Source organism: Mustela lutreola, chromosome 11 (genome assembly GCF_030435805.1).
Source record: "Mustela lutreola isolate mMusLut2 chromosome 11, mMusLut2.pri, whole genome shotgun sequence".
NCBI classification, from domain to species: domain Eukaryota; kingdom Metazoa; phylum Chordata; class Mammalia; order Carnivora; family Mustelidae; genus Mustela; species Mustela lutreola.
This window is the reverse complement of record NC_081300.1, coordinates 47,104,376-47,124,270: the sequence shown is the minus strand read 5'-3', so window position 1 is coordinate 47,124,270 and position 19,895 is coordinate 47,104,376. Positions and strand designations below refer to the sequence as shown.

At 45.3% G+C, this 19,895-nt stretch overlaps 1 protein-coding gene across 5 annotated transcripts in view; it reads left to right on the top strand.

Moving 5' to 3' along the window:
• The window catches only part of LAMA3 (laminin subunit alpha 3), a 263,581-nt gene that overhangs the window by 108,028 nt on the left and 135,658 nt on the right, over positions 1-19,895 (top strand). For all 5 annotated transcript variants that reach the window (XR_009346041.1, XR_009346042.1, XM_059140351.1 and 2 more), the window contains 6 exons: positions 9,536-9,673; positions 11,781-11,827; positions 12,785-12,884; positions 13,797-13,849; positions 14,070-14,175; positions 14,888-14,987. Coding sequence is in view for 3 of the 5 variants with exons in the window: in XM_059140351.1 (XP_058996334.1) it covers positions 9,536-9,673; positions 11,781-11,827; positions 12,785-12,884; positions 13,797-13,849; positions 14,070-14,175; positions 14,888-14,987 (544 nt within the window). In the remaining 2 variants the exon portion in view is untranslated. The remainder of the gene's footprint in view (positions 1-9,535; positions 9,674-11,780; positions 11,828-12,784; positions 12,885-13,796; positions 13,850-14,069; positions 14,176-14,887; positions 14,988-19,895) is intronic.

The following is a 19,895-nucleotide window of genomic DNA, read 5'->3' as shown; positions in this document are numbered from 1 at the left end:
CGTTCTTCCCCCAGCAGGGGAGGGAAGAGAAGAAGAGAGGATTATCAGTTGGGGCTCAAGGCCGGAACTGAACCCCTGCCCCCCCCCCCCCCCGCCTGTGTTATCAACAGACAGGGACTTGTACTCTGTCCTTAGATGCTCAGCCCCACTATTAGGGCTGGAGGGTGGCTCCAGGCGGGGCTTCCAAAGAGGCTCCTGATAGAGGGGCTGAGCCTTAAACCAAATTGCGGTAGGTAGCCCAGCTCCAGGACAGAAGGTCTGCCGTCCTGCTGCCTTGAGAGCCATTGCTTGGTACCAGGAAAGCCAGATAGGGCTCAGCTGCAGAAATGCATAGTAGATGTGGGAAGGCAGCCTTCTCCTTACTCCCACCTTTCTGATCTTGTTTGAGTACTAATTATTTGCCAAACCAAGTTGGCATCCGGACATCCAGAACCCAGCCCCAGGAGAATATGGGAAGTGCTGTTTGGAGCTTGCCAGCCCCAGAGCACATTGGAGGCAGCAATCTGTCTTCAGCAGTCTCATGCCCCAGGTCAGCTGCTGGAAAACCATGGAGGCAGGTGCAGGCAGGGCCCACCATCCCCACTCCCAGAGCTGGAGGCTGGAGTGGTGAAGCCCCAGGCTCATACTAGGTGTCCTTTGCAGTAAGTAGCTTACCCTGTCTGCTTCTTGGTTGCCTTGTAATTTTACAGGTTACAGACGCACTGACTGCGATGCTCTTAGAGCCCGGGAAGCACTCACTTGTATGGAAGAGGAAACGCTTCCTCTTCCTCTTGGTCCCCCAGCACACCCCACTCACAGACCTCTATCCTCTGCCCCACTGTCTCAGCCTTTGCCCCTGGGAGTCACAGAAGCTCCTCCTCAACCAGAGAACTTCAGGATTAGCAGTTGGAATGCCCAGAGTGCTTCCAGTGGAAACATCCTTTTTCAGGTGATGCTCATGGCCACATCATGTGAATCATACTGGAGGCAAATTCTGTTCAACGGCCTCCAGGGTCTTGCGTGGCGACGTCGTCCTTGCTCCTGACATTGTTTCTGTGGAAATGTATCCCAGATCATGAAGTTGCACACACAAGTTGGGGATGATTACATTTCGATTTTAAGCTGGAGACCCCGTGTGAGGAGTCTGTGGGAGGCAGAGAGAGTGGAGACCCTCCACTGCAGACGTCCGCCAGGGCCCAAGCCCGGAGGAGCTGATGGTGGGAGAGGCAAGGTGGTCGAAGATAAGGTCTTTTCACCAAAAGCAGGGGAAGGCTTGGGGAGCCAGGCTGTGTAGCTCACTCCCCTCCTGTAACAGGCAAGAATTTTCTCGCGGCTCATTGTTTTCTTGACGCTCCCCCAATTATAGCGTAGACGTAAGCTGTTTGGGGGCAAGGTGTGGACGGAATGTCTCATGTTAATTTCCCCATAATCTGACGACATCCAGGTTGGTTCTGTTTCAGCTGCCATGCTTGTGATTGAAAGTATCCCAAAGGGTTTCTTTTCCCCACTGCTTACCAGCCCCAACGCCAGACTCATTCTGCTAGAATGAATCACAAATATTCCAACCTAGTCATTCCCTTGGGCAAGGCTGTCAGATTGTGCCTTTGTGTCTGTGGATATAAAGGTGAAAAATAATGCAATATCTTAAGAATGCCCTTTTCCCCACACTGCTTCACTACCAGAACGAATTCATTTTAAGGCAGGTGGAAAATACAAAGGTGTATTCATGACAGAGCAGAGGGAGGTGGGACTTCGAGAATGGCTGAGTAGGGAGCTCAGGGGGACTCTCCCTCCAACAAAACAAAACTTTAGCTGGTAAAGAATTTTTAATAATCATTTAAAATCTCTGGAAATTGTCCTAAGAGCAAATGAAGAAACATTTATTTAAGAAAATCTAAATACCAGTAAGATCAAGTCTAATTAAAATCCAGCTCTGTTATCCCCGCCACCCCAACTGTGTGTTTTAGAAGCTCTATCCTGGACATGGACAGCCAAGAAGACGGGGGTTCACTTTCTTCTAAATTCCTGTTCTGGGGCTCCAGTGTCACCTGGGGATAAGTAGGCATTTCTCATTACCCCCTGGCTTGTGTTGGACAAGCTGTATTCCAGGCAGACTCAGCAGAGAGGACCCTGTCTTCTTTCTCTGCCCAGCCCTACCATTATGGTGGAGATTACACCAAGCCCTGTGGGCTGAAGATACCAGAACCAGATCACCCACACCCCAGCTGGCTCACAGAGCAGAGGTCCCAAGCTAGGCAAGGCAAACTGAGACAACCACTCCTGTGCCCAGTGCCTGCTCATAGAGCAGAGGTGTCGCGCCAGGAAAAGTGGGTCCTCATTTTGAAGTGTGGTGGTCTGGGGGCTCTGAACAGCCAGGAGGACAGGAAGGTCATAAAGATAAAGGGAATTATTTTAACAGCGGGGCAGAGGGTGTTGTAGAAAGCAATATAGATCTTGGCGTGGAGCAGTTACAAGGAAGCTGGTAACTCACAGCGGCAGAGCAAGGGGAAGTTTAGTAGAGAGAATCAGAGGAAATTCATCCAAGAAGAGCCCTTCTGATGACACAGATAAGTCTGCAGGTTGAGAAGGTTGTGTGCGGGCGCTGGATCGCACCTCTTCAGGAGGAGTCCCGTCAGACGGGGGGAAGACTCAGAAGCATCCCCAAGCCGCACACAAATCCATTATCAGAGGGTCATAGCCACACCGGCAGAAGGGGTTTAAAAGTTGACCAAATAAGCTGCTCGGACACAGGGTAACTCCTAAGCTGAGGAGAGGGTTACTCCTAATGAGAGCGTAGTCATGGCGGGTTATCTAGAACTGTGTGGTGCCCAAGGCTCCTCCCTCTCAGGAGCCACCCGAGAGGACGAATCCAAACTAGTGGTCCCTGGCTGAATTTTCCAAACTGCTGTAGCCACCTCCAAGCTATGTGCATATGCAATGGGACAGGGTAAAAATGACTGGCCAAGCAGGTTCAAGTAAAAATGACCGGCCAAGCAGGTTCAAGCACGGTGTTCAGCCAACAGGTTGTACGTATGGACCCAGGGGTGCTGCCGGCAAAGCAGGTTAAAAAATTGTCCAGAAGATAAACACAAGGGGCAATATCTGAGTGGGAACGTCAGAGGCTGGACATTGGAGGGGGAAGGAGACCTTGCAGATCTATTTCAGACACGTCATTAAACAACAAACCAACCAAGCCAAGAACAATCCTAGTGTTGCTACAATATGTTACCTAGAATGTCCCGTTTAAAAAAAAAAAAAAAATGAGATGCAAAGAATCAGGGAAGTATGACCCATATGAAGGTAAATAGCAGCCCATAGAAACAGCTTTTAAATGGGCTCAGGTGGTAGATTGGCATGTATGTGTGTACATGCGTGTGTGTTGTGTGTTTATTGGGTCACAGCGTACTATTTATTTCTTACTGTGGATGTAGCTATAAAAATCTGAAAGCTACCTATGTTAAATAATCCTGGAGGATTTTGTCTATGATTCTGAGTAGCTGGTCTCTTTTCCTTCATTCTATTCTTTGGTATTGTGGTTTCAGATGCTCAAATACTTATTGTCTGAAAATCATGGAGTGTTTGGGTGAATTTAGGATCCCTCTTTCACTGGAAACTGTTGCCCAGCAGATCGAAGCGATCTCCTGCTAAACCCGTTTCACCTGGGCCAGTTTACATGGCATAATTCCTTCCTAAACCTGTTCAGGGGGCAGGCAGCCACTCTCTTACACTTTACACATCTACTGGACAGGAGTAAGAACCAAAGGGCATGAGGAGCTCACCTGAGATGCACACCCGTTTCATCTTTCATCCATAGTCTTGCCTTTACTCTTCTGCCTTAAACCCAACTAGAAGGAAGAGAGATTTGACCTTAAACTGGGTTTTGACTTAATGATTGCTCTCTTACCTAAGAGAGTTCGGAAAAGCCCTAGAACTTACTAGCATGTTCATGTAGGTACAGGGCGACATTCACCAGCACTGAGTGAAGTTGAAAAGAACCACGAGTTTAGTTAAAACAGGAGCTGTGATTTTTCAATACACGAATTATATGACACTCCGTCTCACCTTTATGTGATTTAATTTGTACAGTTTCCTTAAAGGGGCACCATGATTCTGATTTGCTTATAGGAACTTATAGGAACTCTGCCCATTGAAACCTGGATTTCTATAATAAACCTCAAACTGGTCATTTTTTCCACTTAAAAATGACTGTTTTTTAAGTATATGCCCTCATTCTTTGAACTGCAGAGCAGTATTACTCCATCTAGTTGGAATTTGGTTATCTGGCTCATGTATCTGGAGCAAAAATTAGAGAACCAGGCAGTAAGACCCCTCAACCCCTATTGCCTCTGTAAAGTGAAAAAGGACAGTTTCAAAGTTCTGCGCTAAAATCCATGCATTTCACTACTAGAAGATCCCGTAGGCCCTCTCTTACGTATGTCTTTTTTTTTTTTTTTTTTTTTAATAATTGTGTCAAGTTTGGTTGTTTTCTAAGCCACACGCATGGTGAATTAGAAACATGGAAGGGTGGGGAGGACTGCTAAGACAACACACTGACTATAAGGGAGGAAACAGAAAAGCAGACATGAAACTGAGGAAGTGTAACTGCTTGGGACCATTTGGTGAGAAGCAGATAGTGCTCTTCAACTCAGGAGGTACTGAGGATGTCACTGTTAGAATCAGGAAATGAATACTATAATAATGGCTCTTGGTCATGATGTAGCGGTGAAATTATATCCGAAAACACATTTTAGGAGGATGAAGATACCTAATACATTTTGGTAAGGGGTCTATTTTGTAAGAGTACTTTTAAAATGAGAACATCTTGGTGATTGAAGAGTCCATTTTGACTCTATAGTTTCATGTGACAGAAAATGTAACCTGAACTGACTTAAGGCACAAAGAATTTATTGGCTGTAATTGAATAATTCAGGCAGCATTGGTTTCAGGAACAGGTTGACCCAGGGGCTCAAAAGATGTTGGCAGGGTCTGTTTTTCTCCAACTTGCAAGCCTGTTCTTTTGTAGATTGGCTTCATTTTGAGGTCTCAGGTGGTGGTAAGATGGTAGCTGACACTTCTCAGACATACGTTGCTATAGACTGAATTGAGTGCCCTTTAAATTCGTATGTTGAAGCCCTAACCTTCAAGGTGACTGTATTTGGAGTAAGGAAGTAATCAAGGTAAGTAATTGATCTGATAGAATTAGTGTCATTCTAAAAAGAGACACCAGTGAGCTTTTAAATATACTCTCTGCCATGTGAGGGCACAGCAGGAAGACAGCTGTCCAAAAGCCAGGAAGACAGTACCCAGAGACCTCAAGTCTGCTGGCACCTTGATCTTGGACCAACCAACCTCTAGAACAGCAAGAAGTCTGTTGTTCAAGCCGCTCCGTGGTATTTTGTTACAGCAGCCTGAGCAAATGGACGTCTATCCTTCCAAGTTCAAGTCTAGGGAAAAGAGCATGCACTCCTCCAGGCCAAGTCTGGTTCTGATTGAATCATGTGCCCATTTCTGAACCACAGCCGGTGGCCGTGGAATGCCGTGCTCTGACTGGCCAAGCCCGAGTCTGCCCACATCCAGGGAACCACAGTGAAGTCCACAGGCTGAACAGTGTGGGTGGAGTACGGGGAAGAGCTGCCCCCCCACGCCCCCCCCCACCACCGCAGACTCAGGATGCTGTAACCAAACAGGCTGGCGGAACTGTGTGTTGCTGAAATCCACAGCTCTCCGAGAAAACCCCAGAGTGACCAGTCCTATAAGAGATTCGAAAGACCTAGAGGTTTAACCGCAGCATCTTTTTTTCCTAAGAAGATGTCCCCTGACATGAAAACTCTTTAATCAGCCACTGTGCATAATGCAATGTTCCTTGTTTAAATGATAGAGTCTGGGTTTTTCAAAAAAATAAGAAGGTATCTTCTCATTTATATTTTTGGTACAGTTGGTGTAGAGCCCTGCTTCCAAAGCCAAATGAAGTCCTCTGAGCTCACGGGCCAAAAGGCAAACCACAGAAACACGAAACTGAGAAGGTGTGCCGAGGGGCTGCAGAAAGGAGCCGGGGGGCGGGGGGGGGGGGGGGACGGGAGAGCAGCAGGTGCTCCCTGGCCTCCCGGGTGAATGTGTGTAGCCAGCCTCTGCTGGGTTCTGTCTGGTTCAAAGTCGTGGCTCAAGTGGAGGAAGGGCTCACACAGTGAGGCAAAGGGACAGGCATATTGTGCCCTTGCGGGAGAAAGTATAGTTCAGGCTTTGGAATTCAAGCAGCGGGGTCAGGGGGAGCAGATCGCCTCAAGTCCTGTCTCGGTGGACCCTGCCAGACCACATCCAGCCCCAGAGGTGCCCACCACCACCATCCGCCGTATTCCTGGCATGGTGTGGGCGTGCACCTTGAAGCTTGTGTTCCATTTGGATTGCTAGGTTCTGGAGGAATTCTGTCTGTGATAATCTCTCTTCTCTTGCTGTTTCCTTTTCCAACAGCTTTTGTGATCTTTTTAAGATTTTTTCCCTTGGGGGTGGTTTTGAGGCTAGTGCCCAAGGCTCAGACTCACTGAAATCTGAGCTTTGTCTAGCAATGACGTCCAACCCAGTATTTTAACTTCTGATTTTTTTTTTCTTAAGATGAAACTGATGGCTTGGCCACTGAATTTTAGAATAAAATCAGCATGACCCCAAATGCTACATCAGATGGTCCAGTATAGTCTAGCCAAAAAAACGTTCTTATGGCTTTGCCCTATATTGTGTCAAAGATTTAAAAAGTCTTCTTGAGGAGAAACTTTAAAACCCTTCTAAGTTGTTCTTGCCAACGGCGTCCGGCATTCATGTTTCGCATTAACTTAATTTGCTCCAGACGTCCCTAAGTACAATGCCGTATTCTTCTCATTTTCGTTTCCACTCACGCAAATGCTCTGCAGTTTTCTTTTTCATACGTGAAAGTCAAATCGTAGATAGGAGACCCCGGTGGAGAACTGTCTATATGTATTTAGAACTTGTGTTTACTTTGATATCTGGTGTACGTCTTTATCCTCAATGACACCATATAACTGTGATTCAGTTAACTTGGTCATTTGGGGGATTACCCCCCCTCTTCTTCCTCCCACCCCCACCCCCCGACTTTTCCTCTCCCCTCCGTTCCTCATTCCTGCTTTCCTCTCCTTCATGTTTCTCCTCCTCCTTCTCCCCTCCTTCCCTGGTGCAGCACCGGGTCAGCCCTTAGAACAGCGGCTAGGAGGGAGTGGGCTGTGCAGACAAGTGGTTCTCCCATGAGTAGGAACCGAAGGGCGGCCAAGTACAGCTGTTCCCCAGCCTCAACGACACTCACCTGACCCGGGGCCAGGAACTGTCCCCGTTCGAGTTTGCTATAGTCCTTGGGTTGTGGCGACAGGTCTTTCCTTACAAAACCAGAAAAAGGTCACCAGAGCAAGATTAACCTCCTTCCAACTGTCAGCACAGTCCCATGAATCAGACAGAATGGCCAAGAGAAGAGGCCACATGGCCCCCACTAATGACAATGGCGCTGCAGGGAAGGTTTCTGTCTCGGGACAGTCCTGGAAGACCCCCACCCCCGCTTTTCCAAGAGGGGAGACAAAACCTTAGGGCTGGGCATAGCGGGAAGTCTGAAGGCATGTTTAGTGCAAATGGGTCTTGAACTGGCCCTTCACGTTGAGTTCAGTTTTTGTCTAGGAGAACATCGAGGGGGTTGGTTGGAAGAACCTCGAGGATCTTCTGTAGATCGATTCTGCTCTAGGCCAGGTTAACCTGAGAGGTGGGGGAGGAGCAAGTGCCGTGTTACCGACTGCTGGCTTTGTGGCTCTGGCTGGAGAAGGTGCCGGCCTGCGTTTCCAACAGAAGGCAAAGCTCCAAAGTCATGGGCAGTATCAGCGTCCTGGAAGCAATATGTAACATTTACCTTGTGACGTGCGTGGTGTCGGTAGGGCCTCACCCCACCCGATGGGCTTATTAACTGTTGGAGAAGAGGATGGCGTTACTCATACAATACCCGTCTCTTGGCAGTGCTGCAGGGCTCAGTGAGGGAGTGCATGCCAAGAACCTGCACAGGGTGGGCGGAAGGAAGATTCTAGTCGCTCCTTATTCTTTCAGTGAGCAAGTGTCTATTTGGCGTATACTGGGACCGGGGCTCTCTGTGATGCTGGAAGACACGGAGGAGTACAACAGACACACTCTTTGTCCCTTTGGAGCTCTTCTGTCCTTAGTGTTTATGCTCTTTGGGGTTTATAAAAATGTCTGTGTTAAAGCTGAAGCGAGGAGGAACGAGAGGTAAAAATACTCCAGAAACTTCAAAGGACTGGGACCAACACAAAGAGTCGCATGAAAGTGTTTGCAAGACATTACAGTATTTCCAAGAGGGAGGAGGGGTTGCCAGTGTTGAGGTTTGGGTTAGGAATCGGGCAGCTGTCACTGCTAGTTGGGTTGAAGTGATTTGTGTGATGCCAGATGGAGTAATCCGTGCTTTAAAACAACGTATGTGCCCTTAAGGCTGGGTCTTTGTTTTCCTCTCTGGAGGGTAACTGTTTCCTGAGGCTCCCTGGACATCCTCTATGCCCCTAGGAGTCAGGGGCCATGTCCCCCACATTACGCTGGTTGGAACTGCCTCCGCTGGGCGGCCCTAGCTGCCTGCCAGTGGTTTTTTTTGTTTGGTTGGTTGGTTTTTTTTTTTTTTTTGTATTTGCTATCCTTTAAGACAGAAATAGCAGAAAGAGCTTATGTTAATCAGGGCTCTCCAGAGAAACAGAACCAGTAGGATGTAGGTGTGTGTGTATATATGGAGAGAGATTTATTTTAAGGAATTGGCTTTCATGATTGTGGGGGCTGGCGAGTCTAAAATCCGCAGGGTAGGCTGGTGGGCTGGAGACCCAGGGAAGAATTGTTGTGGCACCTGAGATCCCATGGGCAGGGTTCCTTCTTCCTCCGGACCCTCTGTCTTTCTCTTAAGGCTTTCAACTGATTAGATGAGGTCTTCCCCTCACTGTGGAAGGTTGCCGGCTGTACTCAACGTCAACTGATTGAAATATTAGTTATATCTTTAAAAAAACCAACCTTCCCAGCAATACCTAGATTGCTGCTGGCCAAACATCTGAGCTTCATAGTGTAGCTGAGTTGGCATTATAAAAAGTAACCCTCCCAGAGCCCAAGAATGTTTCCTCAGTAATGTGCCCCTTGGCAGGACCATAATCTCCGCAGACAGGCCCAGGGGGAACAAGGGGCTGTGGAAGAACGCTGAGCCAGAAGGCAGTAGGAGATCGGAGTCCTTGGCCTGCTGTCTGCCAAGAGCGGGCTGAGTAGTACTGGGCACGTGTCTTCATTTCTCTTACCGTTTCTTGGCAGTGGTGGGTGTGAGGGTGGGGGAGGTGCTTTGTACTGTGTCGGTAGCTCCCTGGCCCTGTTCCTGGATTTAGAGCTCTCCAAGGTCAGCAAATGCGTGTTTTTCCTAATTACCTCCACCCCCACATAGCGGGAATTTGCATTTGGGTCTCCCTGGCCCACCTCTGGGCTCCATCCAGGCCCCACACCCTGCTGCCCTGGGTCTGATTGATGTCTTTTTCTCCAGCCTGCCAGTGTTCGGTCCTTGGCTCCTACCAGACGCCCTGCAACCCGGTGACGGGACAGTGTGAATGCCTTCCAGGGGTTACAGGACAGCGATGTGACAGGTGTCTCTCAGGAGCCTATGATTTCCCTCACTGCCAAGGTAGGGAAGACGTCGGAATGCCAAAGGGCGGTCCCCTCTCTGAAATGTGTGCACCCAGACTCCCAGACAAGCCCAGATGACCCACCACTCGTCGCCTGGACACACTTGAGCCTCATTGGCCTGGTTCCTCTCCAGTTCAAGTCCATTGCTTATATGGTCCACATGCATATATCAGACAACGTGCCCTCAAAGGAAATCAGAAATGATTCATTCTTAAAAATATATTTTAAATTATTTAAATTAAATATATTAAATAAATAATTATTTTAAATTAAATAATTTTAAAATTTTAAATTATTTAAATTAAGTCTGTTATAAATTTATATTTCTTGATTTGCATGTCAATTCCTATGTATAACAGTGTGGTCAAGGGGACCCCTTGGAGCTACACCAAGTGTTCCTTGACCCCTTCCTTCTTCCCAAGGCGTCCTGGCTTCTCTCTGGTTCCAGGCTCACAGCACGGATGCTGACTGCTCTGTAATCTCCTGAGGGGTGACTCGAGCAGGTCTCCTTGCTAGCGGGCAGAGCGGGACCTATGCTGTGTTTCTGGCCCTTTCTCCTCGCTGCCCTTGGCATCCTGGGGGCATTGTTCTCCCACAGCACAGGTGCCAGGGGAGGGGGGGTGACCTCGAGTCAATCTGGGAGAAACACTGTCACTGTCTTGGGCCATCCTCACTACTTATCCCCTCATCGCCCCCCAGATGGTGAGAGACTCTGAGACTCTCCCATGCTCTGTGGCAGGAGGCCCAGAAATAAGCTGCCCATCTCCCCACGCTCCTGGGGCCTTGTAGCCTCCAGTGGCAAGGGTTTCTGGCAGCAGCTCTAGGGGCCCCTTTCCCTGTTGAGAAGAGGTATTTGAGGAAGGCTGCAGTGGACTTTCTGCTTGGAGGTTTTGATTTTCTCTGACTCCTTCCTGCTCTTGGGAGCGCTCTGAGATCTGCATTCCCAGCTGTCTGAAGACAGGGCCATAGCACCTACCTGATTGCCCAGAATCTGACTCACCAGAATCCTCAAGACACTGGGTTTTCTTGCTGGTAGAAATTGTAGCCAGTGTTCAGAGGGGCAGTTGGCTTTCGAGAAGGCTCAAAGGTCTCCAGGGTGCAGGGCTGTCCCGGGTGTGTCTGCTCACCTCCAGGGGCTCAGGAGAGGAAGGAAGCATGGTGGCTTCTGGGCAGAGGGCTGGGACAGCCACCATAATTCCTCCAGAGCCAGATGGCCACAGTGGTCAGCCTGGGCAGGAGCCAGAGGCCGGGCATGGCCAGGTTGAGAAACAGTATAGAGGCAGAAGGATGTGTTCACTCTTACAGAAGAAAGAATGTGAGGGAACATGCAAGCAGAGAAGGAGAGACACAGGCAATCATCAAGGGACAAGCTGAAAACAGAGGCGACAAAGGCAAAAGGTCTACACAATAACTTACAAGAAAACAAGATCCTATTATGAGGTTATTTAAATTATTGGAAAAACCAGGCTCGGGCAGGCTTACCCAAACCCTCTGCCTTTCTAACCGTCATACTGCTGTTAGAATGGGAATGCTGAGACATTGCAGGATCCCACCGTATTGAAGAGAGATTCTCTTGGGCTTGTAATACCATATTGACGAAGGCAGGAGAACAAACTCATTCATTGTAGAAATAATTGTAGAACAGGTGGGGAACAAGAGGGTTGTGATAATTAAGGAATTAAGTCTTGGTTGACTAAAAAAATCGTGCTTCCCGAATCCTGTAGCTTCTAGTCACTGGGCGATTAAAAAGTTTCTTGGTATAATATTGCCCTCTTCTGGACAGTCCTAAAGACGTTCAAAATCCTGGCGGGTCCTTTCCCCCATCTCCACCATCAGTCCAAAATGAACTTCATAGCAGTAGGCAGGGGATGGAGTTAAGTGGCCAAAGGGGCTGATTTGGGGATGAAAGACCCTAAAGGTTATTCAGGGTGTGCCTTTTTCTGAATTATACGCAAAATCCTTGCCACCCATCTATCAAGAAATACAAATGTAGGTGCATAGTTTTTCAAAACAAATAAAACTTTTTAAAATGTGAAACTTCAAAACAAACCAAGAGACAGACATAAAAACAGCAGGCATTTAAAATATTTCTAAATCATGTTCAGACTTCACAGGTCGTTGTGACCCAGACGGTACCCTGGACTCCAAGTTGGTAAGTAGAGGATTATAAAAGGGATACAATTCTTTTTTTTTTTTTTAATTTAAATTTTTAAAAAAATTTGCAGAGAGAGAGAGATCACAGGTAGGCAGAGAGGCAGGCAGAGAGAGAGTTTGGGGGGAAGCCGGCTTCCCACTGAGCAGAGAGCCTGATGTGGACCTTGATCCCAGGACTCTGAGACCATGACCTGAGCCAAAGGCAGAGGCTTAATTAACCCACTAGGTGCCCCAGGGATACAATTCTAACTGATGTATTTGGGTACGTATTAGAGACTAACGACGCACTGGGGAGCATCCCAGAATTAAAAGTAAATTCAAATAAGACCCAAAGCCAAATTGTGAAAGAGGTCATTGTTCTTATTCAGAGTGCATATGTGATATTGTGAATACCATGGTATTCTGATGAGGTTTCTAAGTCCATTAGAAATGATGTGTCTTCTTAGCTTCCAAGCCGGGAGGTGGTGCACCTCCAGGCATTCAAGGGATAGAGGGAGAGAGGTTCTGCATCCTAACAATGAGAGAGTGACCCTTGCATCTTACAAAAGTACTTTCAGATAAACACACTGTCTACTGATCATCAACATGTTAAATATTCAAATACCTTTCCACTTAAAGGAGTAGTTCATGCTGTCCCAGAATCAACAGATAAGACAGTGTTAACAATGAAAGTGATTTTTAAATGTTTCTTTTTCTGAAACATCAGAAATGAAAAATGAAAATGTCCCATTTTGTTTTAACCACAAATTTGGACTTTGTGTAGAAAAAAATAAGTGAAGAATAAAACAAAAGCCTTGCGCTGTCTGTTGAAATCAACACAGTACTTTTTCCCCCTCTGGTTATACTTACTTACTTACCCAAAATATAATTCTGTGACAAGCTTTGTTCAGAACGTATGTTTGAAAACATGTCTTAATTTTGAGATGTCAAGTGTTAGTTTGCTTTTCTTTCAAAGGGACATTGCCAGTGCAAGGCTCATGTGGAAAGTCCTTCTTGTAGCATCTGCAAACCATTATATTGGAATCTGGCCAAAGAAAACCCCAATGGATGTTCAGGTGAAGTTTTTACACATAATAATTTATGATATTGCAAATTCCTCTTAATTTTCCCTATTTCAGTGACTAACCCATGGAAGAGCTATTTATTTAATAAGTTCAATTTGTCTGAAATTTTGTGTAAATGTTTTGATGTTTTTTTGCCCTGCTTTTGGCAGAACTTCTGTTGTTTTGAAAATCTCAGCAAGGGATTTATATCCCATTTCCATATGTATTTTGGTGTTTGCAAAGGCAGCTACTTGATAAGTGGTTTATACTGCCTTCTTTTTTATACCCCCCTTTTGGGTTTGGTTTTATTTTCATTTTATGCTTAGATTGAAGCCAGGACAGGAACTTCAAATCACCAAGCTAAAGGTGGCTAAGTGGAGTGGATATGTCCTTAAGTAGAATGTTTTTCTTTCCTTCTTTCTTTCTTTCTTTTCTTTCCTAAGATTTTATTTATTTCAGAGAGTGCGAGTGCACGAGCAGAGGGGAGGGGCAGAGGGAGAAGTAGAACCAGACTCCCTACTGAGCAGGGAGCCTGACGTGGGGCTCGATGTGGGGCTTGATCCCAGGACCCCGGGATCATGACCTGAGCTGAAAGCTGACGATTAACCAACTGAGTGTCCCAGGTGCCCCTCGAGTATGTTTTCATGTAAGCATATCAGTAATGACCTGGACATTAGAATCATTTAAAAATCCCAAGCTGTTGCAACCTTTGTCTTAGAGTGGACATTAAGTAGCCATTACTCCTTATACGTGGGTGCTGTTGATCAGGTGGTTCTGCTGATCCCAGAAAATTGTCCCATTTTAAGCTTCAGTGGCAAACTGGAATTCTGGTGAGGTTTGCCTGACAGGGACCACACATGCCACATGGCTGCTGTGTCACATTTCCAGCAGCCTTGGTCCAAGGATGCTCTCTTCTCTTCACAGAATGCCAGTGCCACGTGGCGGGAACAGTGAGTGGAATTGGAGAGTGTGGACAGGTAACACAGCCCATTGTCCCTAAACCAGTGCGATGTTGGAGCAGAAGATATTGGGGTATCTGTGGGAGGGGGTTAGTGCCTCTGTGATTGTAGGGGGCGTGCTAACCTCCCTGGACATTTTCAGACCCTCGCTAACTGCTTCATGTTAGTCAGTTTTAAATCTTGAAGACTAGCAAATTGTACGATCTTACCAAACTTTGTCATCCGGCTTATTCCGCAGCGAGATGGTGACTGTCACTGCAAGTCCCACGTCAGCGGCGATTCCTGCGACACGTGTGAAGATGGATATTTTGCTTTGGAAAGGAGCAATTACTTTGGGTGTCAAGGTGAATAGTTCCAGTGGGTCCTGAGGAAGGTCAGTGTTGATGGGCAAAGACTGGCAGGAGAACCTCTCTTCTGAGTTCCCTTGTCTTCATGCAGTCTTCCTGATGGGATGCGACTAAAAAATTCTGTTCCAGGGAGTTTGGCCAAATACTCAGTTGAGATGAATAATAAACTGTAGTTGGGGCTGCTTCTATTTCTCTTCTCCCAGCACATGGTTGGTTTAGAGAAAACATCATTGGGATGGAGGGGGAGGCATCTGTTTATTTCGTAAATAACATCAAGACAGTCATGTGGAAGATGTATTTTGTATTATCAGATCAGCTCACACCAGATCTTAGAGCTAACGCTGTGTTAAATACACCTGCAGGCGTGTGGCCCCACAAGGCTGCTGTTGCCTCCTCCCCACAGACTCTCGGTAGCAGATGTTGGTTACGAGAGCGCCACCTGCTAAATTGTGGTTCGCTCCTGGGCTCCTGGCCCCTTGTGCTGGACAGCAGTGTTGGGGCTGACCTCCAAGAGCACCTCCAGCTCACACGTGGGCCTTGGGGGGGGCACCTCCCATGTCACTCTGGGAGGTCCCTACATATTTCTAACATCCGCAGGCTATGAGATGTGGCAGGAGTAAGAAGCAGCCCCATCTTTCCTGGTTTCTGCATCTCCATTTCTACATGGAGATGCTTTGATGGGTCACTGCCGTTGTTCTCTGACGTTCAGGGTGTCGGTGTGACGTTGGTGGAGCCATCAGCCCCCTGTGCAGTGGGCCCTCGGGAGGATGCCGGTGCCGAGAGCATGTCGTGGGGACGGCTTGCCAGCGGTGAGTCTCCAGGGCAGGCCCCTCCCATACTGCTGGGCTGGAAGACTCACAGAGTCCTGGCTGTGCCGACGGTTCTGGTGAGGAGACGAGAGGGCAGAGGAGGATGTACTGTCCTGGGGGATCTGGACACGGGTCAGTGGGCCCAGTTAAAGCAGGAGGTAAAGTTGCCCTAAAGACATCCGCCTCCCTGGAAAGTTCCTACAGGTACGAAAAGCCAGGTGGACAGGACTAGAGCCGGACACTTGAGGGTGTTCCCGTGGCCGAACCTCTGTGTGAAATTCACAGCTGGGATGGGCCTGGCGAATGGGCAGGCTCCCGGGCCCAGTTGTTTCAGGCTCAGCTTCTCCCTTGGGACCTGTGACTGAAGGCATGGAGGGGCCGCGTGCGTTACACTGGGTGCGGGGGGAGGGAGGGCGAAGAAAGCTCTAGAAGCAGGATGAAGTCCCTTATCTCCTGCAGAAGCTAATTAAAATGAACTGTAGGAGCAGGGGAGCAAGTGGAGACCGAGCTCCCAGAGGAGCTGTCACAGGGACAGCCGCTTCCTGTCTCCGTGTCCTGTCATATTTAACAATTTCTAGATTTCAAAAAACATTTCAATTCCAGTATAATTAACATACAATGTTACATGAGTTTCAGATGTAAAATACAGTGATCGAACAATCTTATACATTACTCTTCATCTTTTTCACCTGTTTTACCCATCCCCCACGCATCTCCCCTCTGATCACCACCAGTTTCTTCTCTGTAGTTAAGAGTCTGTTGTTTGGGGGGGGTTGTTTGTTTGTTTGTTTGTTTTTTAGTTTGTCTCTTTTTCCTTTGTTTATTGGTTTTGTTTTTTAAATTCCACATATATATAAAATCATACAGTATTTATCTTTTTCTGACTGATTTCACTTAGTGTTGTATCTTATCCTCCAGATCTGTCCATGTTGTAGCAAATGGCAAGATTTCATTCGTTTTTTTTAATGGCTGAATAATATTGACCATATACATATACACATACCACATTTTTTTTTTAAAGATTTTATTTATTTATTTGACAGAGAGAAATCACAAGTAGGCAGAGAGGCAGGCAGAGAGAGAGAGAGAGGAGGAAGCAGGCTCCCCGCTGAGCAGAGAGCCCAATGCGGGACTCGATCCCAGGACCCTGAGATCATGACCTGAGCCGAAGGCAGCGGCTTAACCACTGAGCCACTCAGGCGCCCCCACATACCACATTTTTATGTGTTCATCTATCGATGGGCACTTGGGCTGCTTCCATCACTTCTCCATTATAAATAATGCTGCTATAAACTTAGGGGTGCATGTGTCTTTTCAGGTTAATATTTTCTTTTTTTTTCTTTTATTTATTTTCAGCATAATAGTATCATTATTTTTTCACCACACCCAGTGCTCCATGTAATCCATGCCCTCTGTAATACCCATCACCTGGTACCCCAACCTCCCACCCCCTCCCCCCGCCACTTCAAACCCCTCAGATTGTTTTTCAGAGTCCATAGTCTCTCATGATTCACCACCCCTTCCAATTTACCCCAACCCTCTTCTCTCTAACTCCCCATGTCCTCCATGTTTTTTGTTATGCTCTACAAATAAGTGAAACCATGTGATAATTGACTCTCTCTGCTTGACTTACTTCACTCAGCATAATCTCTTCCAGTCCCGTCCATGTTGCTACAAAAGTTGGGTATTCATCCTTTCTGATGGAGGCATAATACTCCATAGTGTATATGGACCACATCTTCCTTATCCATTCGTCCGTTGAAGGGCATCTTGGTTCTTTCCACAGTTTGGTTAATATTTTCTTATTTTGGGGATAAATAGCCAGAATTGGAATTACTGCCTTATATGGTAATTCTATTTTGAATTTTTCAAGGAACCTCCATACTGTTTTCCATAGTGGCAGCTCCAGTTTTCCCACCAACAGTGCCAGAAGGTTCCTTTTTCTCCACATCCTGGCCAACACCTGTTGCTTCTTATGTTGCTGATTTTAGCCATTCTAACAGGTGTGCTTCTCGCTGTGGTTTTGATTTGCATTTTCCTGGTGATGAGTGATGTTGAGCATCTTTTCATGTGTCTGTTGGCTGCCTGCAGGACTTCTTTGGAGGAATATCTGTTCATCTCTTCTTCCTATTTTTAAATTGGATTATGTGTTTTTTTGGTGTGGAGTTGTATAAGTTATTTATAAATTTTGGATGCTAGCCGTTGATAAGATACATCATTTTCCAATATCTTCTCCCATTCCACAGGTTGAATTTTAGTTTTGTTGATTGCTTCCCCTGCCTTGCAGAAGCTTTTTATTTTGATGTAGTCCCAGTAGTTTATTTTGGCTTTTGTTTCCCTTGCCTCAGGAGACATGTCTAGACAAATTGCTATGGCCAATGTCAGAGAAATTACTGCCTGTGCCCTCTTCAAGGAATTTGATGTTTTCAGGTCTCACATTTAGGCCCTTAATCCATTTTGAGTTTATTTTGTATATGGTGTAAGAAAGTGGTCCAGTTTCATTCTTTTGCATGTAGGTGTCCTGTTTCCCCAACACCGTTAGAGAACTTTTCCCCATTGCATATTCTTGCCTCCTTTGTTAAAGACTAATTGACCACATAATTGCGGGTTTACTTCTGGACCCTCTATTATGTTCTGTTGATCTATGTGTCTGTTTTTGTGCCAGTACCAGTGTTTTTGATGACTACAGCTCTGTAGTGTATGTTGAAATCTCGGATCGTGATACCTCCAGTTTTGTTCTTTTTCAGGATTACTTTGGCAATTTAGGGTCTTTTGTGGTTCCATACACATTTTAGGATTATTTGTTTTTGTTTTGTGAAAAATACTGTTGGTATTTTGATAGGGATTGCCTTAAATGTGTTGGTTGCTTTGGGTAATATGGACATTTTAATAGTATTTGTTTTTTCAATCCATGGGCATGGAATGTCTTCCATTTCTCAGTGTCCTCTTGAGTTTCTTTCATCAATGTTTTCTAGTTTTCAGAGTAGGTCTTTATCTCTTTGGTTAAGGTTATTCCTACATACTTTATTATTTTTGGTATAATTACAAATGGGACTGTTTTCTTAATTTCTGTTTCTGCTACTTCATTATTAGTGTATAGAAATGCAATGCAACTTTACCAAATTCATTTATTAGTTCTAGTAGTTTTGGGTGAAGTTTTTTTGGGTTCCTATATATAGTACCATGTCATCTGCAAATAGTGAAAGTTTTTACCTCTTCCTTACAAATTTGGATGCCTTTTAGTCCATTTTGTTGTCTGATTGCTGTAGCTAGAACTTCCAGTACTATGTTGAATAAAGCTAGTAAGAGTAGACATCCTTGTCTTGTTCCTGAGCTTATGGAGAAAGTGTTTTTCTCCATTGAGTATGATGTTTGCTGTGGGTTTTTCATATGAGGCCTTTATTATGTTGAGGTATGTTCCCTATAAACCTGCTCTGTTAAAATTTTTTATTTTAGGAAGTGAATGTCCTACTTTGTCAGATATTTTTTCTGCATCTGTTGAAATGATGATATGGTTTTTATCCTTTCTGTTATTGATGTGATACATCACATTGATTGATTTGCAAATATTGAACCACCTTTGCATCCCAGGAATAAATCCCACTTGATTGTGCTGAATGGCTGTTTTAATGTGTTGTCGGATTTTGTTTGCTAATATTTTATTAGCAAAATTTTACTAGGATTTTTGCATCAGTGTTCATCAGAGATCTTGGCTTGTGGTTATATCCGTGTGTGTGTGTGTGTGTCTAGTTTCTTTACCTGGTTTTGGTATCAGGGTAATGCTGAATTCATAAAATGAATTTGAAAGCTTTCCTTCCTCTTTCATTTTTTGGAATGGTTTGAGAATAGGTATTAACTCTTCTTTAAATGTTTGGTAGACTTCATCTGTGAATTCCTCTGGTCCTGGACTTTTCTTTGTTGGGAGTTTACTTTGATTACTGATTCAATTTCATTGCTGGTAATCAGTCTGTTCAAATTTTCTATTTCTTCCTGATTCTGTTTTAAGAAACCTCTTAAAACAGGAAGAAATAGAATATGTTTCTAGGAATGTATCCATTTCTTCTAGGTTGTCCAGTTTTTTGGCATATGATTTTTCACAATATTCTCATATAATCCTTTGTATTTCAGTGGTGTTGGTTGTTTTTCTCCTCTTTTTACTCCTCTTTGATTTCTGATTTTTTTATTTGACTCCGTCTCTCTCTCCAATGATTCTGTTTAAGGTTGATCAGTTTCATTGCCCTTTTCAAAGAACCAGCTCCTGGTTTCGTTGATCTGTCCTATTGGTATTTTTGTTTCTATTTCATTTATTTCTGTTCGATCTTCATTATTTCCTTCCTTGTGCTGGGTTTGGGTTTTGTTTGTTCTCCTTTTTCTAGCTTCTTTAGGTGTAACATTAGGTTGTTTATTGGAGATTTTTCTTGCCTCTTGAGGTAGGCCTGTGTTGCTGTAAGCTTCCTTCCTAGAACAGCTTTTGCTGGATCCCAAAGATTTTGGAACTTCGTGTTTTTATTTTCTTTTGTCTCCATGTAATATTTTAGTTCTTCTTTGATTTCTTAAATGACCCATTCATTGTTTAATAGCATGCTATTTAACCTCCTTGTATTTGTGTTCTTTCCAGATTTTTTCTTGTGGTTGCTCTCTAGTTTCATAGTGCTGTGGTCAGAAAAGGTGCATGGTATGGCTTCAATCTTTTTGAATTTGTTGAGGCTTGTGTTGTGGCCTGATATGTGATCTGTTCTGGAGACTGTTTTATGTGCACTTGAAAAGATTGTGTATTCTGCTGTTTTAGGCTAGAATGTCCTGAATATGTCTGCTAGATCAGTATAGGCTTTTTTGGAAACCCTGAGCCCTCATAATTTTCTCTTGAAAGAAAAAACCAATTTTTAATATTCTGGCATTTAATCATAC